Source organism: Brachycentrus maculatus, unplaced genomic scaffold (genome assembly GCF_059751285.1).
Source record: "Brachycentrus maculatus isolate JH-2025_06_01 unplaced genomic scaffold, ASM5975128v1 h1tg000656l, whole genome shotgun sequence".
Taxonomy (NCBI): Eukaryota; Metazoa; Arthropoda; class Insecta; order Trichoptera; family Brachycentridae; genus Brachycentrus; species Brachycentrus maculatus.
In genome coordinates, this window is record NW_028281391.1 from 1,012,501 (window position 1) to 1,037,865 (window position 25,365).

Genomic DNA, 25,365 nt, shown 5'->3' on the forward strand with positions numbered 1-25,365 from the left:
TGGGGGATTCAGGAACACCAACAGGCTTTGCGAACTCAACTAATTGCTTCTAGATAAAACATTCCATCAATGTTTAATATTATTGTGATTAATTAATTTAATAATTCACATCACATAAATTTTTGATGTGAAACATCGCAAGCGGTGATTGGGTAATCGACGATTGCACGAGAATTGAGGATGGAAGTTTAAGGGCGCGTCAAAAAACAAATTTATGAGACGAATGTAATTGGAAAAAGGAATAGAGAAAGACCGAGAAAAACTTGGCACGATCAGGTATGTCAAATACTTAAAAGTAGTCAGGTTAGGAGTCGTAATAATCGGCGGGTATGTATGTATGAGGAGTTATGCATGAACGTGTAAGAGGCGAAATATGTTTGCAAACACAGAGTGGTGTGGCGTTCTATTCTCTCTGCCTACCCCTGCGGAGAAGCGGCATGGTGGTTAGTTAGGTAGTTAGATTTTTTACCAAAAAGTGACTGCCAAACAATAAATGAAACTAAAAACAGTATTTAAATTTGTCTTTAAGTTTAAAAAAAAATAACAAGGAAAACCCAGGGAGGATACATTATTTTAAATGTGAAATTTTCTGAATGGTGAAACAAATATTTCCTTACGGTAAAAGGTAATATTTTTATTGAAATACTATAGGGCGATGCTCACGTAAACTTTATAACCATGTCCTCATATAAAATTTATGAATTCAAGCCATCCTTAACTTTTAGAATTATGTCTTTTAGTTACAAAATCGCTTGAATATTTCGTTACAATTTACATTATATCATTACCATAGAAAGTCACGCTCCTTGAACCCAAAAGCGGCTGTGTGGACCGGCGGAGGCGACCCTGACCCGCTTGCGGCGGTATTTACATTGTGAACTGCCAGGGGAAATACACAAATTGGGGAAAAGATGAATTCCAACTTAAGGTAACTTTCTGGGGAGAGGGACAAACCGACAGGGGTGGAAATGATCAATTTGACCAAAAGACGAAACAAAATTTTTAAAAAATATATATATTCTGACTATACTTAACCCGTGATGTCCGTCCGCCTCCATAGTGTAATGGTCAGCACGCTCGGCTACCGTTCTCGAATCCCGGGTTCGATTCCCAAGGGGGTAAAATAAATATAAGCGATTTTTTTACCCTTATATTTATTTCATATAACTCTGGACTGGTACCTGAAGCGAAGGACTGATCACCTTTCCTTCATGTGTCAACGATCAAAATAACACTGCGTTTGTATGATTCAGTGCCCTATGCACCATTGGGGTTCGGATAAGGGTTTGAATGAATAATACTTAACCCGTAATCGCATCTATTGTCGTTTTTCAACTTTACGTACTTATATCAACACCTATGGATGATTTTCTGCAAATAATAAATAAATAAAATTTGGTTTGAGGCATGGATGAATTAGTTTTCTTTGATTTAATGTCATAAAATATCAAAATTATTTTAATTTAGTGTCAACTTTATCGTGAATACTTCCGGTCGTCTCGTGTTCGGCGCGTGCTCTCAGTATCGTATAGTCTGTTCAATCGGCTAAGGCGATTTAAATTATCAGAAACTATTTTAATAATTATTATATTTATTGACTGCGTGGAACGAGAAGGATATTTTGTACAACTAACAAATGATTGTGTAACACGGTGTTTTGTTATATTTTTGTACTATTTTTTTTTATTGTCGTGCGATGTGGTAATAAAAAAATACCAATAAATGTTAATTTTACATCTGGTCGTCTGACTAATATTTGATTGATCAAGATTACGCTGTAGCAATATGATACAGTTTTCTTTGCACCGTTGGGTATGGATAAGGTTAAAGAGAAGGTAAATATTTATTTTCAGTGGCGTACGCAGAGTTTTAACACATAAAAAAATAAATAATAATAATAAAGATTACATTGATTCAATTCTCAAATACACTGCTATATTTCAGAAAAACTATTGCATAATTAAATAAGTCAAAAGGATATTTTCAGCTTGATAGACAAACATGCGCCTTTAACCACGAAAACCGTTCGTAAAAGGAAATCAGATGCATGGTTTGACGAGGAATGTCGACATGGAAAACAAAAACTACGGCGTTTTGAGCGTAAATATAGAAAGACGCTATTAGTTTCAGATCGCTTAAAGTGGCTCGAAGCACAAACCACTAATAGATTTTTGATTCAATCAAAACAATCTGCATATTGGTGTTCGAGAATTAGAGAACATAGGTCGTCTCCGAAACTCCTGTGGCAAAGTCTGCAATCTGTCCGCGGAGATTGTGAACTTAAAATCAACACACAAGCCACTGCTTCCGAATTCGCTATTTTTTTCAAAAATAAAATCGAAAATATTCGGAAAGCAACATCATTGGTTAAAAATCCAACAATTTCCTGTAATGCCTTGCAGTATCTGAAATTTTTCGAGTCCACAAATATAAGTGAGGTAACAAAACTTATTAATGCTTTGCCCAATAAACAGTGTTTACTGGACCCACTACCGACATGGCTTTTGAAAGAATGTGTTAACGAGATTGCTCCATTTATAAGAGATCTTATAAACATGTCTCTGGAGAAAAGCATTGTTCCAAGGGCCATGAAAAAGGCAAACGTTACACCACTAATAAAAAATTCTCAGATGGACTCCGAGGACCTTTCAAGCTACCGCCCAATTTCCAACCTTCCTGTCATATCAAAAATAATAGAGAAAATTGTTGCCCATAGACTGACAACGTATGTTGAAAATAGCAAGTTGTTTTCAGAGAGGCAATCGGCATACAGGCGATACCACTCTACAGAGACAGGCGTAGTGAGAGTACTGTCTGATATAATAACTGCTGTGGATGCTGGTGACCTTGTTTTGGTTTCCTTTTTGGATATGAGTGCTGCTTTCGACACGGTTGATCACAATATTCTGCTGGAACGCTTGAGGAAGACATACGGCATCTGTGATAAAGCACTTGCATGGTTTTGCTCATACCTTCGAGAACGTGAATATTCAGTCATTTTTCAAAAAGTTAAATCCCCTTATCATTCCGTCTTTACTGGTGTACCCCAGGGATCAGTCCTAGGTCCTCTTCTATACCTTCTATATACGAAAGACATAGAAAATATTATAAAGTCACACGGATTGTGGTCTCACTGCTATGCGGATGACACTCAAATTTATTTTTATTGTAGGCCGGAGGAAAAATATAAACTTGTTGACTCTATTAATAAGTGCATTGAGAGAATAGGAGAATGGATGGCTGAAAACAGACTGACGTTAAACCCGTCCAAAACGGAACATCTCTGGATAACCACACCTAAACGACAGAATTTGATTGATAACACGACACCACTCAATCCAAAGAGTACCACTACACCGGCCGTCAAACTGCTCGGCGTGTTCTTAGATTCTGATCTCTCCCTTGAGACTCAAATTAGCAAAACAACAAGTACATGTTTTTATCAGCTAAGGCAAATTAAAAGCATTCGCAAGAATCTGCCAGTTGATGCTGCCCGTCAATTAATAAATGCGTTTGTTATATCGAGAGTAGATTATTGTAACGGTATATACACGGGTCTACCAAACAATAAAATGACTCGACTGCAATCAGTGTTAAACGCAGCAGCGAGACTAATTTTTGGAATTTCTAAATTCAGTCACATCACCCCACTACTTCACAAACTCCACTGGTTACGCTTTCCAGAAAAGGTTGAGTATAAACTCTGCCTACTCATGTATAAATCAATACACAATATGGCTCCAGAGTATCTTAAGGAGCTGTGTATTCCAGATGAATTGGTTGATAGACGTCTCACGCTTCGATCGGCTACAACATCTGCAATGGGCAAAGTTATCTTACCAGCTCGCAAGCAACGCACTAAATTTGGCGAGCGTGCCTTTGCTGTTGCAGGACCGACGGCGTGGAATGCTCTTCCACCAATGGTTAGAAATAGTGAGAGTGAGATGATCTTTAGAAAAAGACTAAAAACACATTTGTTTTCTAAATCATTTCCACCATAATATTTTCCCCAATTCATTCACCGTGAAGCGCCCTTGAGGTATTTTTTTTACGAAAATGGCGCTATATAAGTTATCCAATTTTATTATTATTATTATTCCTTCCAACATCAGATTTTTCCATTTTAAAAAAAAAATAAGTAGAGTAGACATCGGGTAAGTGTTGCTACATTAAACGACAAAAGTGGCACCATTGAACTCAATCAGGAGCTACATATATTAAAAAAAATTAACCATGGAACTCTTCGTCAAATAAAAAAAAAACTCTAAATACGTATGTACATTCATTATATAATGAAATACATTTATTTTATTATTAAAATACGTAAATTACCGAAAAGTTTTTTTTGTGAATTTCAAAATTGACAAATGTTAGTATTGGCGTTTAACGTGTTTATATAAAACGTACGTCACTGCCTTTCTTTCTATAACAAATCAAATAAATAGATATGTACCCACGCAAGCACTGGAAATATGATAAAATACTACAACTTCAACCACTTCCCTCAGGGATGCGAAGTTAACAGGTCGAATGAACTAAGTACATATTTATATATCTCAGCGGAATATGTATGAGAGGGATGCGCACATAATATTAGAGTACAAAAATGTAAAATAACGCTTTTCAGGAGGCTGTCGGATATAGCCTTCCTATCTTCACACAGGTAGGAATAATTCACAAAGCTACACTCGGAAGCTTTCAGCGTGAAGATCTCGATGCGGGTAGAAATGCTGGCTTTATCCTTATAGATCCTTTATGTACCGCTAACGAGAAATATATATTTATGCACTGACATTAGATTTACTGGACTCTAAGGATTTGTTCCAGGAGAACAGGTGTTGTATGAAACGAATTTATTAGATATATCGGTACGAAATGCGAAAACGAATGTGGAAAAGTTTTGTAGAAAAAAAATCTTAAAAGTTTAAATTAGTTTGATGTTTTTTTGTTGCATTTTTTACTAAAGTTTGAAAAATTTATATGAAATTGGAATTTTATGCATTTTTTGATATTGCCAACGAATTTATTACAATCGGCCAAAAAAATTGGGACATTTAACAAATGACATATAACGTGTATGGAATTTCATTATCCTTCTACCCCTGCTGCAATACAGAGTAAAAATACGTATAGTTTCCTTAAATTAGGGTAAAAAAAATATATATATATATATATATATATATATTATATATATATATATATATATATATATATATATATATATATATATATATATATATATATATATATATATACATACATAAATTTATTTTATTTTTCAATTGACAAAGAAGACCTTAACAAATTGCATCTAATATAAAACAATTCAGGTCTTCAGTTCAGCAATACAACGTAATTGCTGAACTCATCCCCACAAGGTTTAATTAATACCTCAACAAATGAAGATGAAATGTAATTGAGATGAAAAAAGTCAAGATATTTATAGAATCTGTTAAATTTTATACTTTCAATAATCACTCCACTGTGAGAAATCCATTGTTGTACTCATGATTTTTAACTACAGAACAAACAAAGAAATGAAAAAATGTATACTTAATTGTTAAATTTAATTTGATTGATTTGCCAATCGCTTTGTAGTATTTTTTTGTTTATTAAAAATATATATTTTTAAATCTATGGTGACACGTATAACGATGCATTCCTCATCATTTTCAAAAACCGTATGTGAAGCTAAGTCTTAATTTAAGCACTAATCGATTCTTTTTCACCATTTTTTTATATTTTAATTACACTTATCAGCTGAGTAGAGAAAGATTCTAGTCCTCTTACCTGTATAGAACAGCAGGCCGTTTGATTGTCTGGTCTTAAAATATATGGAGATTGCATCTTGGGTACTGACTATAGGCTCTCCCCCAGTCTGAGTGAGGTCGTAGGAAAGGAACTCCGTACCACGAAAGGTGGCCTCCGAGGGTGCCTTATCTGAAAAATACAAAAAAAACCATATGAGCTTTTTAACAAATGAAAAATTATAGATATTTTTATAATATTTCAGGCATTAACTTTGTGGATCATTGTAATATCGTATTCATACAGGAGAAAGTGACCAAGTACATTTTTTTTTTACAAAGACGTAATCATTGACTATTTGGTATCTTACTAGCTTAATTACCCTGAAAAAAACCCAAAGTATTTTAAACTTAGAATTATGTTATATATTGACTTGTTAAAAATGACTAACTGCATTAATTTTTATTTTCTTGCCAAGCAAAAGTGACTGAAATGGCACTCCTGAACATTTTACGTTTTGTTAGTTGGTCACGTTCTCCTGTACGACTACGATATATGTATTATTTGGAGAAATTTTCTTATTCAACTAAAAACCAACTAGTTTCAGCAACAATATGTTGCCAAAACTAGTTGGTTATTAATAAAAAAGTGAGTGGATCAAACAACAAAGTTATTTTATTTCTCCAAATAACGAATTGTAGAGTTCAGTGATGGTAAATATGTTTTTGGATCAGGAAATCAGGAACGAATGTGAAACTTCTTAGTTTTGGAAGATTAATATTACACTCATTGAATCCTGGGAGAAAAAAACTTAACAATTACGTTTTTATCGAACAAATCATGGTATTGAGAACGTAAGGAAAAATTATTTTTTTATGTATTTATAGTTGAAATAGATCTCTGATTTTATATAGCAATTTTTAAGTGTGTTTAGTTAGATTGAAATAATATATCCCTGTAATTATACAATTGGATGGTACCAATGACACAAAAAAACCGATGTCACAAGTATTATTGGTGATAAAAGCAAACTGAATGCAGTCAAAATGCAATATTTTAGACGAATATGTGGCAAAACGATGTATGAAAGATGTTCCAATGGTGAAATAAGGAAATAATGAAGAGCTGAGATTATCATATTGGCATTATCGATAATGTTAAGAAAGGTTGGTTGAGATGTTTTGGACATGTGGAACGAATGACTGAGAAAAGAACTGTAGACTGAATTAATTGTAAGATATAAATGATCATTCAATTCCAAATTACATCATAACTAATAGTTCTGTTAAACAAAACCAGCAAATTTCTTTAGTTATTTGCTGAGCTAAAAAAATGAATTTTAATATTTTTTGGACATTTTAAGAGATATTTTAAACTACTACATTGACCTTTAAAGTGTTCATAATTACTAACAATTCAGATAAACAAAACAAAACAAAATATTTCACCAAAACCAGTACATTTCTTTAGTTAATTTCTGAATTTAAAAAATGTATTTATAATAAATTATATGTTGAATATTTTTGTAGATAATTAAAGCTATTCCATTGACCATTAAAGGGTTCATAATTACTAACAGTTCAGGTAAACAAAACAAACAAAAAAATAATTTTACAAAACCAGTACATTTCTTTAGTTATTTGCTGAACTAAAAAAATGTTTTATCATATACGCCGAACATTTTTAGAAGATTTTTATAAATATTCCCTTGAGCATTGAAATGTTCATGATTACTTAAAGTTCAATTTAACAAAACAAAAAATAGTTTTAAAAAAACCAGAACATTTCTTTACTTAATTGCTGAATTCAAAAAATGTATTTATAATATATTTTTAACATTTTTTGTACATATTTATAGATATTCCATTGATCATTGAAGTGTTCATAATAACTAATAGTTCAGTTCAATGAGCATATGGATAAAACGGGCTTTATTATGGTGGCATGGAAATTAGGCATGGTTCGAATAATATAGTGGAAAATAATAACATATAGAAAATTCATTTTCCACACTTACGTTTTCGTTCTTAATCAATGTTAATGCAAGAGTATTTTAAATTTCTTAAATATGTCACAATATGTGAATGTCACAAATCTATAAATCTAGATTGATTGATGTCTCAACATAGATGAAGAAGTCTATTAAGGTAAGAATATGCGTAATAAGAGGGATAACTACATGTCGTCTGATATTTATGTGATTAATTTGTAGGTATATGAGATATCAATACAATATTGATATTAAAAATTCATTATTAAACAGTACGCTACTTTCCTTAGGAGTAGGCAGAGATAATAGAAAACCATACAATATTTACCTCTTCCACATTCATGCATTTATTTTACATACCTGCCGATTATTCTCACTCTAGACCAGACCGTTTTCAGTAACCTGGCATAATTAATTTTTCTCCGTCTTCCTTTGCTTCTATTTTCGACTACATTTGGTTCATAATATGTCTTTTTATACAGTCTGCGCTCATTGATTTTTACTATTATTTTTGATTTGTATGAAGAAACAATTTTCGCCTCCTTCACATTCATTCATCTCTTCAAACATACCCATCGATTATTCCAATTCCTGATCTGACCGCTTTCTTTAAAGTGATTTTTCACTCTAATATTTATTCAATATTACCTTGCACTGTTACCTGAAACGGAGAACTGATGACCCTTCTTTCATGTGTTAACTATCAAGATAACACTGCATTAACGATATTTATACTAGAAGCCCACGTTTCATTTTGTATAAGTTACACACGATTTGTCTTTGAAATATCCATAAATATTCGTTTTAATAATCTTAAAACGCCTGAATAATGTATGTGTTCATACATTTAGACAAACATTCAAGCCAAGTAGGAATTTAAATTCTAAAAGCGTTAAACCATTCCATTTGAATTCCGCGCGAGTGTTCGACGTTCCATATTTCAAATTTAAAAGTTGCATACATCACGTGTCGCGGCTAACGACGGAATCGATCGCGTTCGAACCTCAATAATGCTCCGCGACACGCGAGTAGGTACTTGATACCTTATTTATGGCTAAAAAATATATGACCAGGAATTAAAAAAAAACATGACTGAGGACTGTATTTGAAGCATCTATTTCATTTTTTAATCATTTACATTCTGCAAACTTATTGAGAATACATTTTATATATTAATTGTTAAATCAAATACAGATTTTAGGAGTCTACTTAGTTGTACTCGTATTTTATTAAAATATCAATATAATAAATATTTAAAGCACTTACTTTGTGGTTAGTCATTTTTACTTTAATATTTTTTACAAAAATGTTAGTAATATTTGTATATAAACACTCACCGACATTTCTATGTCTACGGGTTTCGAGACGTACCCGTCTCTTCGTCAGGACAATCACTAACACAGCATGCTAACACTACTACCCTTCACTACCATAGCACTATTTACATACTTAAAACTACACAAAATGTTTAACACATGCGATTTTAGTCCTGACAGTTATTCACACCATTTGTCAGACTGAATTTTCTAGTAAATGAACGCTAGAACTACTATTTTCTTTTATAATTTTATCACTATCATAATTCATTTAAATATTCCTTGTAAAACATACTTCTCATTCTTATTTAACGAACTGAACGTCTACCCTACAAATGATATATCAGTATAAAAGGTGTCACAACTTGAGATGAAATATCTATTGTTTGTATGAAAGAAGGTCTGAGGATATAATGGTGAATGAAACGCCATGTATAAAATGATTACTTAAGCCAGTCAAATACACCTTTAAATGGTAATTCAAGTTTTTGAAAATATTCGAAATGCTATCCCTCAGACGAATGTGTGGCAAAACGATGTTTGATAGATGTTCGAATGATGAAATAAGGAAGGAATGCAAGGCTGAGAAAAGCACTATCGATAAAATTAAGAAAGGTGTGTTGTTATGGTTTGGACATGTGGATAGTATGAGTGAGGAAAAAACGGTTAAAAAAAATTATTAGGCGAATGTAGTTGGAAAAAGAAGCAGAGGAAGACCGAAGAAAACTTGGCCCAATCAGGTATGTCAAATACTGGAAAGCGGCTGGGTCAGGAGTCGCAAAAACGTCGGGTATGTATGAGGAGATGCATGAATGTAGAAGAGGCAAAGAATGCTTGAAAAGACAGAGTGGTGTGGTTAGTTAGTTAGTTAGAAAATGTTGACAAAGCAATCTTCATTGATAAACAATACCATTTTTGAGGAGAAAGATTTCAAATATACACTATATTTATATGTCGAAGTATGTACTGCTTTTGTCGGAAAAATCTCCTTAAACTAATATCAGGTTAGGTAAAATTCGAAGTTATTCCGAATTCGATGTCAGATTCCCGCATAATGGCATAATTCTACCGTTGAAAAGAGATGATCTGATGGAAGATGTTAAAAGGTTTTTAAATTACCCTTTCTAATGTGATTTCGAAACTTAACTTACCGAACGTTCTCCAATCTTGTTATTTCACCCTACCGATTCAACTGCTGATTCTTTACCAAAGATGAAATCGTAAAATAATATTTATCTAATTCCATTAATTCCCATCAAGATTTAAATACGAAAATAACTGTTTTTATTTAAATACTTAATATATGACTGTACTCTTAAGATTTTTTATCTTTGCAGTTTATGCTAAAATTATGCTAAGTTTGTGTTATAAATATATAATATGTAAGATCATTAGCAGAGTTTAGCGCTTTAATATTTTCAATTCTCTTTTAATTCTAGAAAATACGGTACTGAATTAAATTAAGGATGGTATTATTTTATATAATTTGTAACAAATCAATAGTTTATTGTTTCGCATTGTGTAATTTACGATCTAGATACACTGCTTCTCTATGCTTATAATTTAGAATATATAAAACAAAAACGTTTCTCTATCTTTATTTATTAAAATGTTAGTTTGTTCATAATCTTAAATATCCTAAAGTTATTAGTCTTTGAAATTTAAAAGTTTGTAATATTGAACCACGCTTTTGATTAAAAAAAACACCTTTTATGACTTTAATGGTAGCACCATCGATGAACGTAACAGCAATACGAACGCTTATAAACATTGCTCATGGCGGACTACGTGCTTTTTGATAGCTGGTGACACTTTGATGTTTTGTTTTTCAATAGTCTTTGATACGAAAATATATTTTTACTGCCTCATAAACATAGAAAATGAAGTAAAAATATTGATTATTTATTTTCAATCAACTTTTACTGACACTTTTAGTAAAAGTTGACTGCTCCTAGGCAAAGTTAACTCTTCCTTACAATCTTCTTTTCCTATGGTATAAATATTATTTAAGAAATTAACCATTAATAAAGTAAATTCGTTTAAACTTAATTCCCTTAGTTAATAAATAAAAGAGCTTTGTAAACGAAGCAACTTCAAATAAATAAAGCTTTAAATTTTAATTATAATTTCGGTTTTTAAAGCAATTTCCCCCATAAATGACGTCAGAAAACCTCTTAAGAAACACATTATTAATTTTAAGTCTCTTAAGTCTCATTTTTCCTTGCATCCGTTCTCATTTCCCACTACCTTCTCCGGCGGAAGCTAAAGCCCGAAGGCTCCCTCGATCCAAGCGAATATAGGTTCAAAGCCCCCAGAACCGCCGTATCACACGCCCCGAGGCTTATAAGGATTACGGTCCTTTAGAATCGATTCTTGGAAAACTTTTAATATATTGACTAGTGCAATGAGGTAAATTAAAATTTGTTATGACAAGGGAAAATGGTTCTTGTTAATGTAAAGAATATTACGGAAACAAGAAAAATCTTGAAAGCTTTTTAAACCTAGAAAGCCATAAATAAAATACACTTGTTTTTTCCAAAAATGTAATAAATTATAGAACGTCAGTAAAATTCGTAAGATTTATATATCTTTATATATCTAATGATCTTATGTTTTCATATGATTTTTATTTAAGAAAAATGTAAAGAAATATCAACAGTTACAACGTCTATATTAACCAACTAATCATCACACCGCTTTCCCGCAGGAGTAGGCAGAGATACGATATCTATGTGTGTAAAAATTTAAATGTTAAACTAACTGTTATGTCTAACTAACCATTAGGCCACTTCTCAGCAAAGGTAGGTAGAGACAATAGAACGGCACACCAATTTTTTTTTCAAACAATCGGCGCCTTTTCCACATTCATGCGTCTCCTCATGTTCATGAGCAAGGTTTCTAAATTGGTTCATATATATAGAACTTCCAAGAATTTGAGTAGTGTGGTTGTCAATAATGGGTAGAATTGGTGAATGTTACACGTGTGTAAAGTGATCACTCAAACCAGCCTATGACGGTCGTAAGCCCCGTAAATGCCCAGACTTCCATATTCTTCTTCATCTTTGATGAGATGTCAAAAAATAATATGAAAATAACTCCTGTAATTGGAGATAATCCAGATTTTGTGAACAAGTATTTGGACACACTCAAAATGTTGTAAACATTTTTTTGAGTCTACCAAGTTGCATTTTATTATAAAACACACAGTGTTTGATTTAAAAATTATTACAAAAATTAAAATGGAGATCTTCAAACTAAACGCCGAATCAATAAATAGGTTTTCATTTTATTTTGATTCGAGATTTTTATAAAGGCGTATGACAGCGTATGAAAATCCATGAATTTTGATAGCGAAATTCCAATTTCTATAGAATTCTCCATTCATTCTACATCATTCAGCTTCCTTCGATCTACAAATAGGAGAGTTGTATGAGTTGGCATGAAATCTGAATAATTGAATTTGTCAATCATTTTATGAACTTCTCCGGTCACCTAGAATCGGAAATTAATAGGATTTTTGAGGCGTGAAATGATCATTCTCGAATTTGATTTAAAAAATGGTCGTTCGCATAAAATATGCTAGCGATGAAAATTCAGCATATTTTGAGTAAAAAGAGTTATTAAAATTACTGCATATCATTTTTGAGAACCTTCTTTCATTTACACATTTTAAAAGTGTTTATATTATATATTTGTTCACAAATCCGGGTTTTCTCTACGAAGGAGTTGCCAATGAAATGTTGAATGCAAATTTTTGTCAAAAATTTAAACTAATCGGTTCATAACATAATATTTAAAATTTCCAGACAAAAATTTACATTTTGCAGCGTTGTATCAAAATTTAAAAGCAATCGGTGTATACTTTAATATAATGAGATTTAAGATTTTGAACGAACGTAAAAAGTAATAATATTTTTTCGAATGACGGTATAAGGAATGAATTCAAGACTGAGAAAAACATAATCCATAAAATTATGAAAGGTGTGCTTAGACGGTTTGGACGTATGAATCGATTAAGTGAAGTAAGAAAAGTGAAACAAATTTATGAGACGAATGTAGTTGACAAACGAAGCAGAGGTAGACCGAGAAAACCGTTGACATGACCAAGAATTTTAAATACTTGAAATAAACGTCGGGTATGTATGAGGAGATTTGTTTGCAAATACAAATTGTCAAGCCATTCTAATTCTCTCTGCCTACCTCTGCGGGAAAGCGGTATGATTTAGTTGGTAAGTTTTTGATTACTATTTTTTATATCTACTGTCGAAAACTGAGCACCTAAAAAATGTGTATTTATCATTTCTGTTTGCCTAAATTATACGTTTACAAGCTTCTTCAAAAATACCTGCCGAAATGTGTTTTCCTTTTTAGGCGTTCGAGCTTCCTGTCAACATTCTGTGTCGAATATCAGGTTATGTTATGAAAAGAGTATATTGGTCTTTTCCGGAAATATATTTTTGATGCTAGGAAGTGTGAATTGCTCCGACGACGTCCTGTGTGGACTTTGTGGAAGGTAAACACGAGCTTGACGGCTCTCCTGGATAAGGGAAGAAGGCTGTATATAACGGAAGGCTATTTGATGAAGTATCCGTTCAATATTATAAAGGGAGATGTCATATAAATATATATTTGCTCTATTAAAGTAGCTATTAACAAACTGATAAAAGCTTCTTCAGCTCTTTATAAAAATATCGCAAATAAGATGCTTATATGCGATATTTTTTAATTTGTTGCCGACGGATGTTAGAGGTCAAAATAAAATATGGAACGAAGGCAAAATAAAGGAATGGGTAAATGATCAAGAGTTGATTTTATGAAAATTGTAAAATGTTTATATTCTTAATTTTTTTATCTTTTTTGTGTGTATATTAGGTTAAAATCGTTAAAAACAATAAAAAATGTATTAAAAGAGAACTTCACCGACAAGACACACAGGGTGGCTTGGTGGGTGTGTGCAAAAAAAAGTTGTAAATATGTGTAAATTGTCCTCTTTGAAAAAAAAACAAAAGTCCTCTTTACGTCATTTGGTTCGGATAAGAACCAGTATTTTTCTGTTTATTATATTGGTTTTCAACATGACTTAATAAAATACCAAAAACGACACAATTTGATGGAAATAATGTATAATTTCCAAATAACCCATTCCGGAAAACGTTACCTGAAAGATGATTCCCAGCCTGAAATTCAGTACGGAGATTAATGATTAAAAATAACAATCTAGTTATAATGAAGAACATCCCCACGAATCGACTGGTTTCCTGTTTCCTACCAAGGCATTCAAATTGGCGCGCGGAAACGGTTCAATAGTTGGAACATTCACCAATCGGATTGGAAGGGGATGGATTGGAAAGGGGTTGGTTTCCATCAGGGAGGAAGGCTGCGGTTATACCAGGAAGGTGGGAGACATAATAAGGGATTATTACACTGCATATTTTATATCCAACTCGAGATACATAAATATGAATCTTTATTATTTATTGAGTCGCCATTAACTTTATGGAACGACATGTTGAAAATGATTATTTTTTAATTAAATACTTGTATAATAGCACTTGATGAGTTTTATTTTATTATACACGACTAGTTTCGAAAACGAATAAATGTTTTCATTTACAGGTGAAAAGTAAAACAAAGTTGCAAAAAATAATAAAGTATATAAAGAAGTTGATAAGGTAATAAATAGACGGTGGGAGATACTTTTTGTAAAAGGAAACAGATAATAATGGTGACGTATTTTGAAACAGCATATTAAGAAATAAAACTCATACAAGTGTTTAACTTTTTTTTTTAAATCAATTTGAAACTAATCTACACATGTTTATGTTTTTATCTTTATTGAATTTAAAGAAATGTTCATCTTTGAGATTTCATTACGAAACGATTTAACAATAGCAAAATGATATACCAAACTATTCTAACAGAACTTTATAGGTAATTAAGAATAACCTTCATACAGATATATGGTAAATAGAAGATATTTAAATTATGAAGGAATAATAAATTTAATTCATTAATATCATGTTACTTGAAAAAGGACACCAAAAAATAAACGAAAGAAAAAAATACATCATTCAAACGTACAAACAAAAAACATTGAGTGTAAGTCCCTCTCCAAGCACAATTGCCTAGTTTCTTTATTGGAGAGGAACAGCGTAGAATGTTTTAAGATATGCTTAAAGTAAAGAATATCTAGCTATTAAATTAAATTGTTAAAATTATTTTTTGTAACTATATTTAATAAAAAAGTAAAATATCAATGAACTACTACTTCGAATTACCTTTCATGACCTTGACCCACCATTACCCAAAGGAGCTTCATAAATCATTTCATTTGGGGGACGGTAAGGTTAAGCTTATGACCTCTACAAAATTTTGTAATACATAGATAAGTCCAAGTTCACACATACGCACATGATTCCATAATTTGTACGACTTTGACGAGTAAAAAGGTCATTAAGAAATTTTCTGAAATTGATTGCATTAATTTTACTAGAGATTTTAACGATATTGATATATGTCGCCTGCTTTCAAAATCCGCCAGATCCATGTTAGTCGATATTCCAAAACATGCGAAATTATCCGGGTAACATTTATGTTTAAAAGATTTGTCTATCTTTAGATAAAATATTATGAAATAGAGAATTTTACCATTTTTTCAGTATTTAAAAAAAACTCTGATTGGCCGATATGGGTCAGAAGGCAAGTTCCATGAATATATCGAAATTTGAAATACACCGCTGTTTTTAAGTATTTTCAGCAGGGTCTTCAAGTGTATCAATATTTTTAACAATAAAACCCACAATCGGCATTTCCGATAGAGTATTTATTTTAAAATCTTATAAAATTGGATCTGGCGGATTTTGAAAGTAGGCGACACGTGCATATATAAGTCATGTTGTTTGTCATGAATTAAATAAAACTTTATGCTTTGCTTTAATATATTAAGGTTGGTAATGGGACTCTGTGTTGCACTGTTTGTTATGCTTCCATTGTTGGGCTTTATGTAGATTTAACATTTCTTTCCATGAAAATAACACACATATAAAAAAAACTTATTTTATTGAATAACAGCACATATACTCTTATGTACATACATTTACAATAATGCAAACATTTTTTTAATTAAAAAAGATATTTACAAATCAAATTTACAATAATGTGCCCTCGTTAAGTTTTCCATACCGAGGGCACAATTTACAATATTTGTTTGATAAAATATTTCTTAGTTTGTCAATGCAATAGTGGATAATATGTTCGAATGATAATAGATTTATATTATCCACTGACACTTCGTGATGGAATTGCATTTTTAATATATTATCATATTAATATACTGGTCGACCAGTCTGATGATGTCGGTTACGACGAAACCCGGTCGCTGGTAAAATAAAAAAAGTGGAAAAGCTAAAAATATTGGTTTTAATCTAATAATATATTTCGAATGATAAGATCTATTTCAAATACTACCACCTCCTTTATTCAATTATCAATAGCGCTTTTAAACGTACATTCGTATTTTATGATTTTATGGATAATATTATATGAACAGGTTTCACAGCTACTCATACTCAAAGTTGCTTTGACCGAATGTGGTATATGTTTGATGTGTTTGATCTTGTGATTCTACGCTTTTAAATGTTTTCATAAAGTGTTTTTTTTTTTCACTAATGAATTATTTGTTATTTTTTTGATTTTTAAAAAATATTTTTTAAATGATGTGTGTGAGTGATCCTTAAATGCATTTATAAGGATTATTTAAACATATAGTTGTTTGACTGTCATGACTTTGTATTATATTAAATTTAGTATTCTTTTTTAGTATTTCGTCTACTTTAAATATAATTTTTCCCTTAACAAAAGTGGTTTAGAGAGTCCATTTTTATATTAATTTTTTTTTAATTCATTCACTTTTGTTTGAGGTATGCGAACACCGTGTAAGAACGAGCGGTATCAAGGCGTATAAAAAAAGTTAATTCAACCTTTTAAGAAAAAGGTTTATTACCGAAACAGCTTAAAATCACGAAGGGGTGAAAAGCGCCATCTGTGAAAGGTAAAGCGAGCTGTATTCCGTATCCAATAAGTGTACATACACCCTGATGTATTCAAACGAGGGTCATCCGCTCGGTGCACACATGTTTCGCTATGGAAATTATGCAAATTGGACACACATTCGTTGGAATTTTATTCCTATCCTCGGACTTATTTTCCGATAAAAGTTCCTACACCCTCACTTTCATATAAGTTGCTGTGTAAACTCCCACGTTTATATGAATACTATTACTGCTTGTAGACATATTTCACGTGGACATGCTATATCGACATTAACAACATCCTCAAAAATATATTTCTTATTTGGTTTAAGTTATTTTTTTTTAAATTATAAAATCACACCATAATTTTTTATTATTAATAAAGTTATTATTATAAATAGACCCAAAGATTTGATGTTTGGTAACTAAACGTTTGAAACGCTAACGAAGGCGGTACTTGAATACACAAAAAATAACAACATTTTGAGTGTGCCCAAATACTTGTTTACAAATCTGTATTTTCTCCAATTATAGGAAATATTTCATATTATTTTTTGAAATCTTAACATAGACGAAGAAGAATTTGGAAGTCTGGGCATTTACGGAGATCACCACCGTTTTAGGCTGGTTTAAGTGATCACTTTGCACAGGTGTAACATTCACCAACTTTTCCCATGATTGACAACCACACTACTCAAATTCTTTAAAGTTCCATATATATGATTAAATTTCGTAACATTGTAAAATAATCACCAGAATTTCACTAGAGACTTTTATTGGTGAGATGAAAGAAGCTTTTTATCAAGCAAAAACTCTTTCATTTGTATGTGAGGTCCAATTCCTAGATTAAAATCACACATCAAACATACATGAGAAACGCCAGAAAATATCCTTTTCATTTTATTATTTAATAAGTGACTTTGTAAATTTACGTGGTAAATGTACGTGTAGGCTGGTTTAGTCACTTAAACCAGCCTCATATTTTTCTTTATCTAGGTTGAGATGTCAAAAAATTAAATGTTTTTATTGTTAATGAAAGCGATTCTTGAATACAAATATTTTTTTTTGTAAATTATCAAGTCCACTTTTCACTGATGTCTACGTTCTCTTTCGCCTCGATAAGCGATACGGGTGTGAGGGCAGTTTGCCTGGAGCTATGATGGCAGTTTAATCACGATATTGCCTCCCTCAGCCATTTTATTGGTCACTGTAAACTCACGAAGACATGGACGAGAAGGCAAGCATAATGACAGTCCCTTGACCTGTAGTTATTTTATGAATTTAAATGTTTAAAAAAAAAAAAAAGCTTAACTGACTGTACACAACGAATCCTGTTGCCAACCCTGTAGTGTGGGAGTGAAGCATAGAATTGGTGAAATTAATATAAAACAAAATTGAATGCTAATATAATGAGAATTGAATGGAGTTGGCAAAAGAGTAATGCAAAATAAAGTAGGCTAAATGCAATCGAAATGCGATCTCTCAGAAGAATGTGCGATAAAACGATATTTGACTGATGTTTGAAATAAGAAAGGAATGCAAAGCTGAGACAAGCATTATTGATAAAATTAAGAAAGGTGTGTTGAGATGGTTTGGACATGTAGAATGAGTGAGGAAAGAACGGTAAAACAAATTTACGAGGAAGACCGAGAAAAACTTGGCACGGTCAAATACTTGAAAGTAATCAAGTTAGGAGTCGAAACAATCGGCGGGTATGTATGAGGAGATGCATGAACGTGGAAGAGGCGAATAATGTTTGCAAGGACAGAGTGGTGTGTATTCTCTCTGCCCACCCCTGCGGGGAAGCGGCTTGAAGGTTAGTTGGTTAGTTATAAAATTGAATGCAGTCAAAATGCAATCCCTCAGATCATGTGCTGCAAAATATTGTATGATGTGTTTGAATGGTAGAATCATGTGGTGAATGCTGGTAAGCACATATTACTACAAAGCTAGAGGTCCAGGGTTCGATTCCCAAGAAGGCAATATGAAAAATTTTCTATTTTTATTTTGACATCTCAATATAGATGAAGAATAATATGGAAGTCTAGATATTTAAAGGGATTTTGACCTGTCATAGGGTAATTTAATAATAATTTTATCTACGTGTAATATTCACCATTCTACATTATAACACAACCACACTATTTAAAAAAAAAATTAATTACAATTTGGGTGTGTTTAAATCTCGTTCCTGGACCTCTACTGATTGATAGTGGAGAAACCTGGGTTTCTCCACTAAGGAGTTATTTTTTATATAAATTTAAATGGAGAAACCCAGATTTGTAAACAAGATTTGAACATTTCCCCCAAAATGTGAATAAATTATTTTCAAACACCGTGTGAATTTCATGCGGAATCCACCGAAACACGTGTCACAATAGATTTGACGAAACAATTGTATTTAATTAGTAAAACTTAAATTTAATATAGATAGGTGTTACCACAAAGTGACTACTTAATTAAAAAATGCAATGATGAAATTAACATAGCATGAATACGATTTAGTGCCCTATGCATCATTGTTTACAGATAAGTATTAGTAGTAGTAGTAAAAATAAACAATAATTTATTTCATATTTTTTTTAATGAAAACTTAAAGAAGTTCATGTAAAATGAAATTCCGTTTAATCAAACCATTAAATTTTTACGATATACCACTTATTTCTTTATGACGGTATTACGAGTATTCAATAAATAACTGTTAAGTTGGTATAATATAAAGAACAGTACTTTGGCGAATTATGTTTGTAAGACTTGGTAACTTTCGGCAGTGATACGAGCTCGCGGGCAATATAAATGGGATATGAAATTGGTATTCAAATCCGACCATGACAATAAAAACGCCAAAACCAATCTCGGCTGATCATTTTTCATTTGTATAAAAGCGGCTGAAAAACTACGATTGTACTGGATCGATCCAGTCATAAAAACTACCCCCTGCCAGACTTCAACAACTCGCGAATTTTACTTTTATTATGTTGTCGTACACACTCTAGGCACCGTATTACGTCACGACACACTTTTCATAAAGCCTTCATTATTATTTCCGCCCTGCGACGAGAAAATGTAGAAAAACCGTCTTTATATTTATTTTTTTCAGCGCTGAAAAGGCAAGTCCTGATTTTTTCCTGGAACATACATCTCAGTTAAGGCATTTATTTTTATTTATTATTTTAAACATAAAAATTATTTCATTATACAATGAGTATCTTTAATTTTTTGTTAAAAATTCTTTTTTATATCCACAAAGGTGATTTTTACACCATTTCATATTCATGAAGGTTTTTGAATAAAAAACAATGAAAAAACAGAAAAAAACTTCAAATTTCAACAGTTGAAATCGCTAACAAAAAAATATCTTTTTATTAATATTGTTGTCAATCATGGGTACAATGGTGAACGTTGCAATAGTATATAACGTGATCTGTATAAGTATACCAAAAAATAACAGGTTATAAGCTACATGTCCTTCTTCACATATGTTGAAATATGAATCATTAAAAATGTTGATATTAGAATTATTATTTTGACTATAATTTTTAAATTTATTTAAAATATTTAAAAACACATTTAAAATATTTTAATAACTTACCAACGGATAGTTTAAAAAAATATAAAATATAAAAATACTTGAAAAAGCTTAATTCATATACGTGGAAAAAAATACAATAAAAATGACTGTATTTATCCATTATTAAGTACAATAATAAATATTTAGTTTATGTCTTTCTCCAAACACAAGAACTTAGGTTCTTTTGAAGAGGTGCAGCGTAGCTAGTATAAGATTATATAAGAAAGTTTTCTGTGGTAGTAATTATAAAAATGTACGTAATTAGACTCAGTGAATCAACTGATCAACCGATAAATTAAATAAATTTGGGATCTCGATCGCCCCACATAAAATTTTGATATGTGGTGACCCTTAATAAAAAAAAATTGCTACTTCGCTAACCGCCTACAAGTGAAGTGGGGTATTTTGTGAAATAAATTAGGGTTACCATCGCAGGAACAGAAAATGGGACAGTTGTAACAAAACCTGACGACGAATGATAAGACGAAGGGTAAGGGATAATCCCTAAAGAACATCCTTATACCCACGCGTCCCAGTTATTACTGATGGAAAAATGTTCCGGGATTACCATTTTTGGACTTATAATAAATTGTAGTTGGAAACTTTACATTTCTAGACGTCGTAGTATACTCTTTCTGGAACAAATAATATTAAAAGAATGATAAAAGTACGATTTTTAAGACAAACATAAACTATCGTTGAAACTTCCACAACATGTAATTCAAGCTTCGCAATATTTTGAAGTATGTCAAAATATTCGTTTCAATTGCTGGTTTAATGAGTTATTTTTACATTTTTTGACATAAATGCCCTGTAAATGCCTAGGCTTCCATATTCTTCGTTTATATTGAGATATCAATATAAATAATAATTCGTGACCAAAGCTTCGGACTCAAAGCTCAGAATACTGTAATTAAATTCATGGTCACACTATAATCAATACGAGCCAAGTTCAATTAGTTTTATGGCCATCCGAAAAAAAAACACATTGCGATTACTGGCGATAAGGCGCAGTTAGTAAGGAACGTTTTGGCAAATAACATCCAATCTAAATTTCTATGGCCGAATGTCAATACTTGTAACGTTGTGAGACTGACATTTTGCTGATTGCTAGGCTTCTGGCGGATAAAGGGCCGTCATTAATAATTGACTTCACCCTTATTCCGGACTACAGACACAAAAAAGGAAATTTGAGTATTTAATAATTAATCCTTTGTCAGCGCTCCTGGAAATGTACCCAGAAAGGACGAATGTAGTGAATATTTATATTAGATTATTTTTTGACATCTCAGCATGTATGAAGAAGAATATTAAAAGCCTTGGCATTTACAGGGCTCACGACCGTAATAGGCTTGGTTAAGTAACCAGCCCCGTATGACGGTCGTAAGCCCCGTAAATGCCCAGACTTCCATATTCTTCTTCATCTATGTTGAGATGTCAAAATAAACTCCTAATTTTAGATAATCCAGATTTGTGAACAAGTATTTGGACACACTCAAAATGTTAAATAATTTCATTATTGATTTTGGGGACTTCATTTTATATTGCATTATGTACTTATGTACCACCCCAACCAATTATCCTTATTGTTAAATATATTGATGTAAAGCGTAGTATTTTTTATCAATTAATTCGTTTAGCAAAAAAATACATCCTTCATTTTCGAAATAAATAATTAAGTTTTCATTAATTGATTCGGCAGTCACTTTGTGGTAAAATCTATCCATTTTTAATTTAAGTTTTACTATGTAAATACTACTATTTCTTTAAAAAATTCTTCATTATATAAAAACAACATTTAAAAAAAGTTAAAATTTAAATTTCAAACACAAAGTGATCATGAAAATTTATTACACAATAGTGACATAAGTATATAAATTAAACTGCGACTGTGGAAGTTCGCACAATGGTATGACTTCCAAAAAATTCAAAACAAGAATCAGGGAACATGAGTTTTATTTGAGAAATAATAATTTTTCTGAATTCACTAACCATTTAATAGATAATGATCACAATAACTTAGAAATCCTAAAAGTAATTAATATGAAAAGCCATAAACTGCAACATTTTGAAACAATAGAATTTCATAAAAATATAAATAACAATAAACCCACAATTAACAATATGACAATGACTGATAAGAAATGAAAATTAAAAATAATAAGAAACAGCTCCTACCCCCTCTTCAACCTTCAACGTCCCCAGGGACCCAACTCTAAAATTTAGAATTAGCTTCACAAACGGTAGTTGAAAATGATGCGGAATGCATCGAAACACGTGTCACAGTAGATTTTATGAAATAGTGGTATTTACTAAGCAAAACTTTAATTAAAAACAATTAAGTGCCTACAATTCAGCGTATGAACACTGAACGATGTGTTTTAATTTAATAAATATAAACGTTAAGTAAAGTGTTTAGTTTATGAAGCTCATCATTACGACGAAACGACCATTATTAATCACACAATACCGGATTAATTTTATTTACACAGTGGAAGGTACTAGTTCATCAAAACGCCAAATTACCTAGGTTTGTAGGCTGTCAATGTGTTCACTCAGACACTCCCACCCGCCCTGCCTCCAGTAGCAGAGGGTAGGTTCACCCCTAACGAGTACCCACCCCCTAGAGGAGATTTGAGATGAAAAACCTTATAATTTCCCCACCATTTCCCACCTAAACCTTTACTTTTCACCAATCACACAGGGCTGGATTTGCGAAATACGTTGATTGAATAAATGATTAGATTTCTGTACTTATTATACCGTAAGTGAATTAATGGATGCCAGTTTATTAAAAATATACAAGTATTTCATATTCTAGTGTGTAACTCGTGATTTCATTAAATTGTATGTATATATTTAAGAAAAAAATGGCACATGAAAGATAAGTTTCTAATAATGTAACAATTCTACCTAACTCGACATTATTCAACGTAAAAAAAAATAAATTATATTGTGACACAATTAAAAAAAGTCTTTTGGTGAACGCACGTATACATCGTAGTAAGATAAATACTATACATACATATGTAAGAGTTCCAAAAAATGAGTATTGTGGTTGTCAATCATGGGTAGAGTGATGTAGAGTGATTACTTATCCAGCCTATGACAGGTCGTAAGCTCTCTAAATACCCACTCTTCCATATGTTCCTTCTACATAGTTAAGATGTGAGTATATTACATATATGTTAAAGAAGAATACGTAAGTCTGGGCATTTGCAGGGCCTTCAAACTGTTGTAGGCTGATCCAAGTGACTACTTTAAAGTAGTAAATATTACACGTGAATAAAAGTATCACTCAATCAGCCTATGATGAGTCATAATTATGGGAGTAGTTAAAATCTCGATACAGACAAAGAATATTTTAAATTTATTTCAGGGAATAGCATCAAGTGGCCACTTAAACCAGCCAATGACAGGTCATAAGCCCTGTTAATGCCTAGATAGGGGTAGGGGTTGGCTAGGAGTATTTATAGCTGGAACCTAGCATGTAACAATCGGCTATCGTACATAGTAAATACCCAATTCATAAGTGTGCGGCCCGCAGTGATACCTCACATTGTCCCATGTGGCCCTTGACCAGAAAAGTGTGACGACCGTTGGTTTATATGATTGTTTATTTTCAATTTATATGAACAGTGAGGACTTTTAAAATAAGCAAAACCATTGACGTATTGTATTTTTACAGAGAGGAAAATCGTCGCATACAAGAATTCCAATTTGTTCCTGGAAAAAACCAATTGACAGCTCACAATATTATTTCGGTATGAAAATCTTTGCCAGGGGCGGAGCTGGAGATAATTGGAACCCTTCGTGACCAGAATTCTGCGCGGCCAGTTGTGGTAATATTTCATGTTTGACCCAATAATGATTCCGAGAAACTTGCGCCCGACTCCATACTCGATGCGGCACACTCGACTTGTGTATAAGAGAACAAGGTCGCAGGAAGAAAATCTTCAAATTACTCGGCCGGGTTTTATTTGCGCAGGTGAGTTCGCAAATTAGTGAAACCGAACGCTGTATTTTTAGTATATTTTGTCCGGCTAACTGAAATAGTGGTTTTCATATTAAATTATTTTTTGTCATCTCACCAAAGATGAAGAAGAATATCGAAAATACCATTTTCATTTTTACTATTTAAGCTTATAATTTGACCAGAAAATTTATTTCCTACATTTTGAGTGTGTCTAAATACTTGTTCACAAAATCTGGAATATCTCCAATAACAGGAGTTATTTTCATATAATTTTTTGACATCTCATCAAAGATGAAGAAGAATAGGCTGATTTAAGTGATCACTTTACACATGTGTAACATTCACCAATTCTACCCATTATTGGCAACCACACAACTAAAATTCTTGGAAGTTCTATATATATGAACCTATTTTGAAACAGTGTTCTTGAATCACTAGAACTTCACTAGAGACATCTATAGATGAGAAAAAAATATTAAAATAAAACACAATAAAATAATATGAAAATAACTCCTGTAATTCAAGATAATCCAGATTTAGACACACTCAAAATGTTGCTAATATTAAAACACTCGGCAATAGTGGTCAAAATACATAAAAATGTTCTTTTACTTTTTTATTTATTTTATATTACCCTAGACTGGAACAAAAATGATCTCTTTTGATAGTTTTTATTGAAAAAAAAATAATTGCATGAATATCTTGTGCAATATTGGGTGAGGATACGATCACTT

The 25,365-nt window shown here is 31.9% G+C and overlaps 1 protein-coding gene across 1 annotated transcript in view; it reads right to left on the reverse strand.

Moving 5' to 3' along the window:
• LOC148300790 (neurexin 1-like) overlaps positions 1–25,365 on the reverse strand; it is a 139,243-nt gene that overhangs the window by 93,129 nt on the left and 20,749 nt on the right. Inside the window, exon 4 of the mRNA XM_088274306.1 lies at positions 5,791–5,940. Coding sequence (XP_088130432.1) covers positions 5,791–5,940 — 150 coding nt within the window. The remainder of the gene's footprint in view (positions 1–5,790; positions 5,941–25,365) is intronic.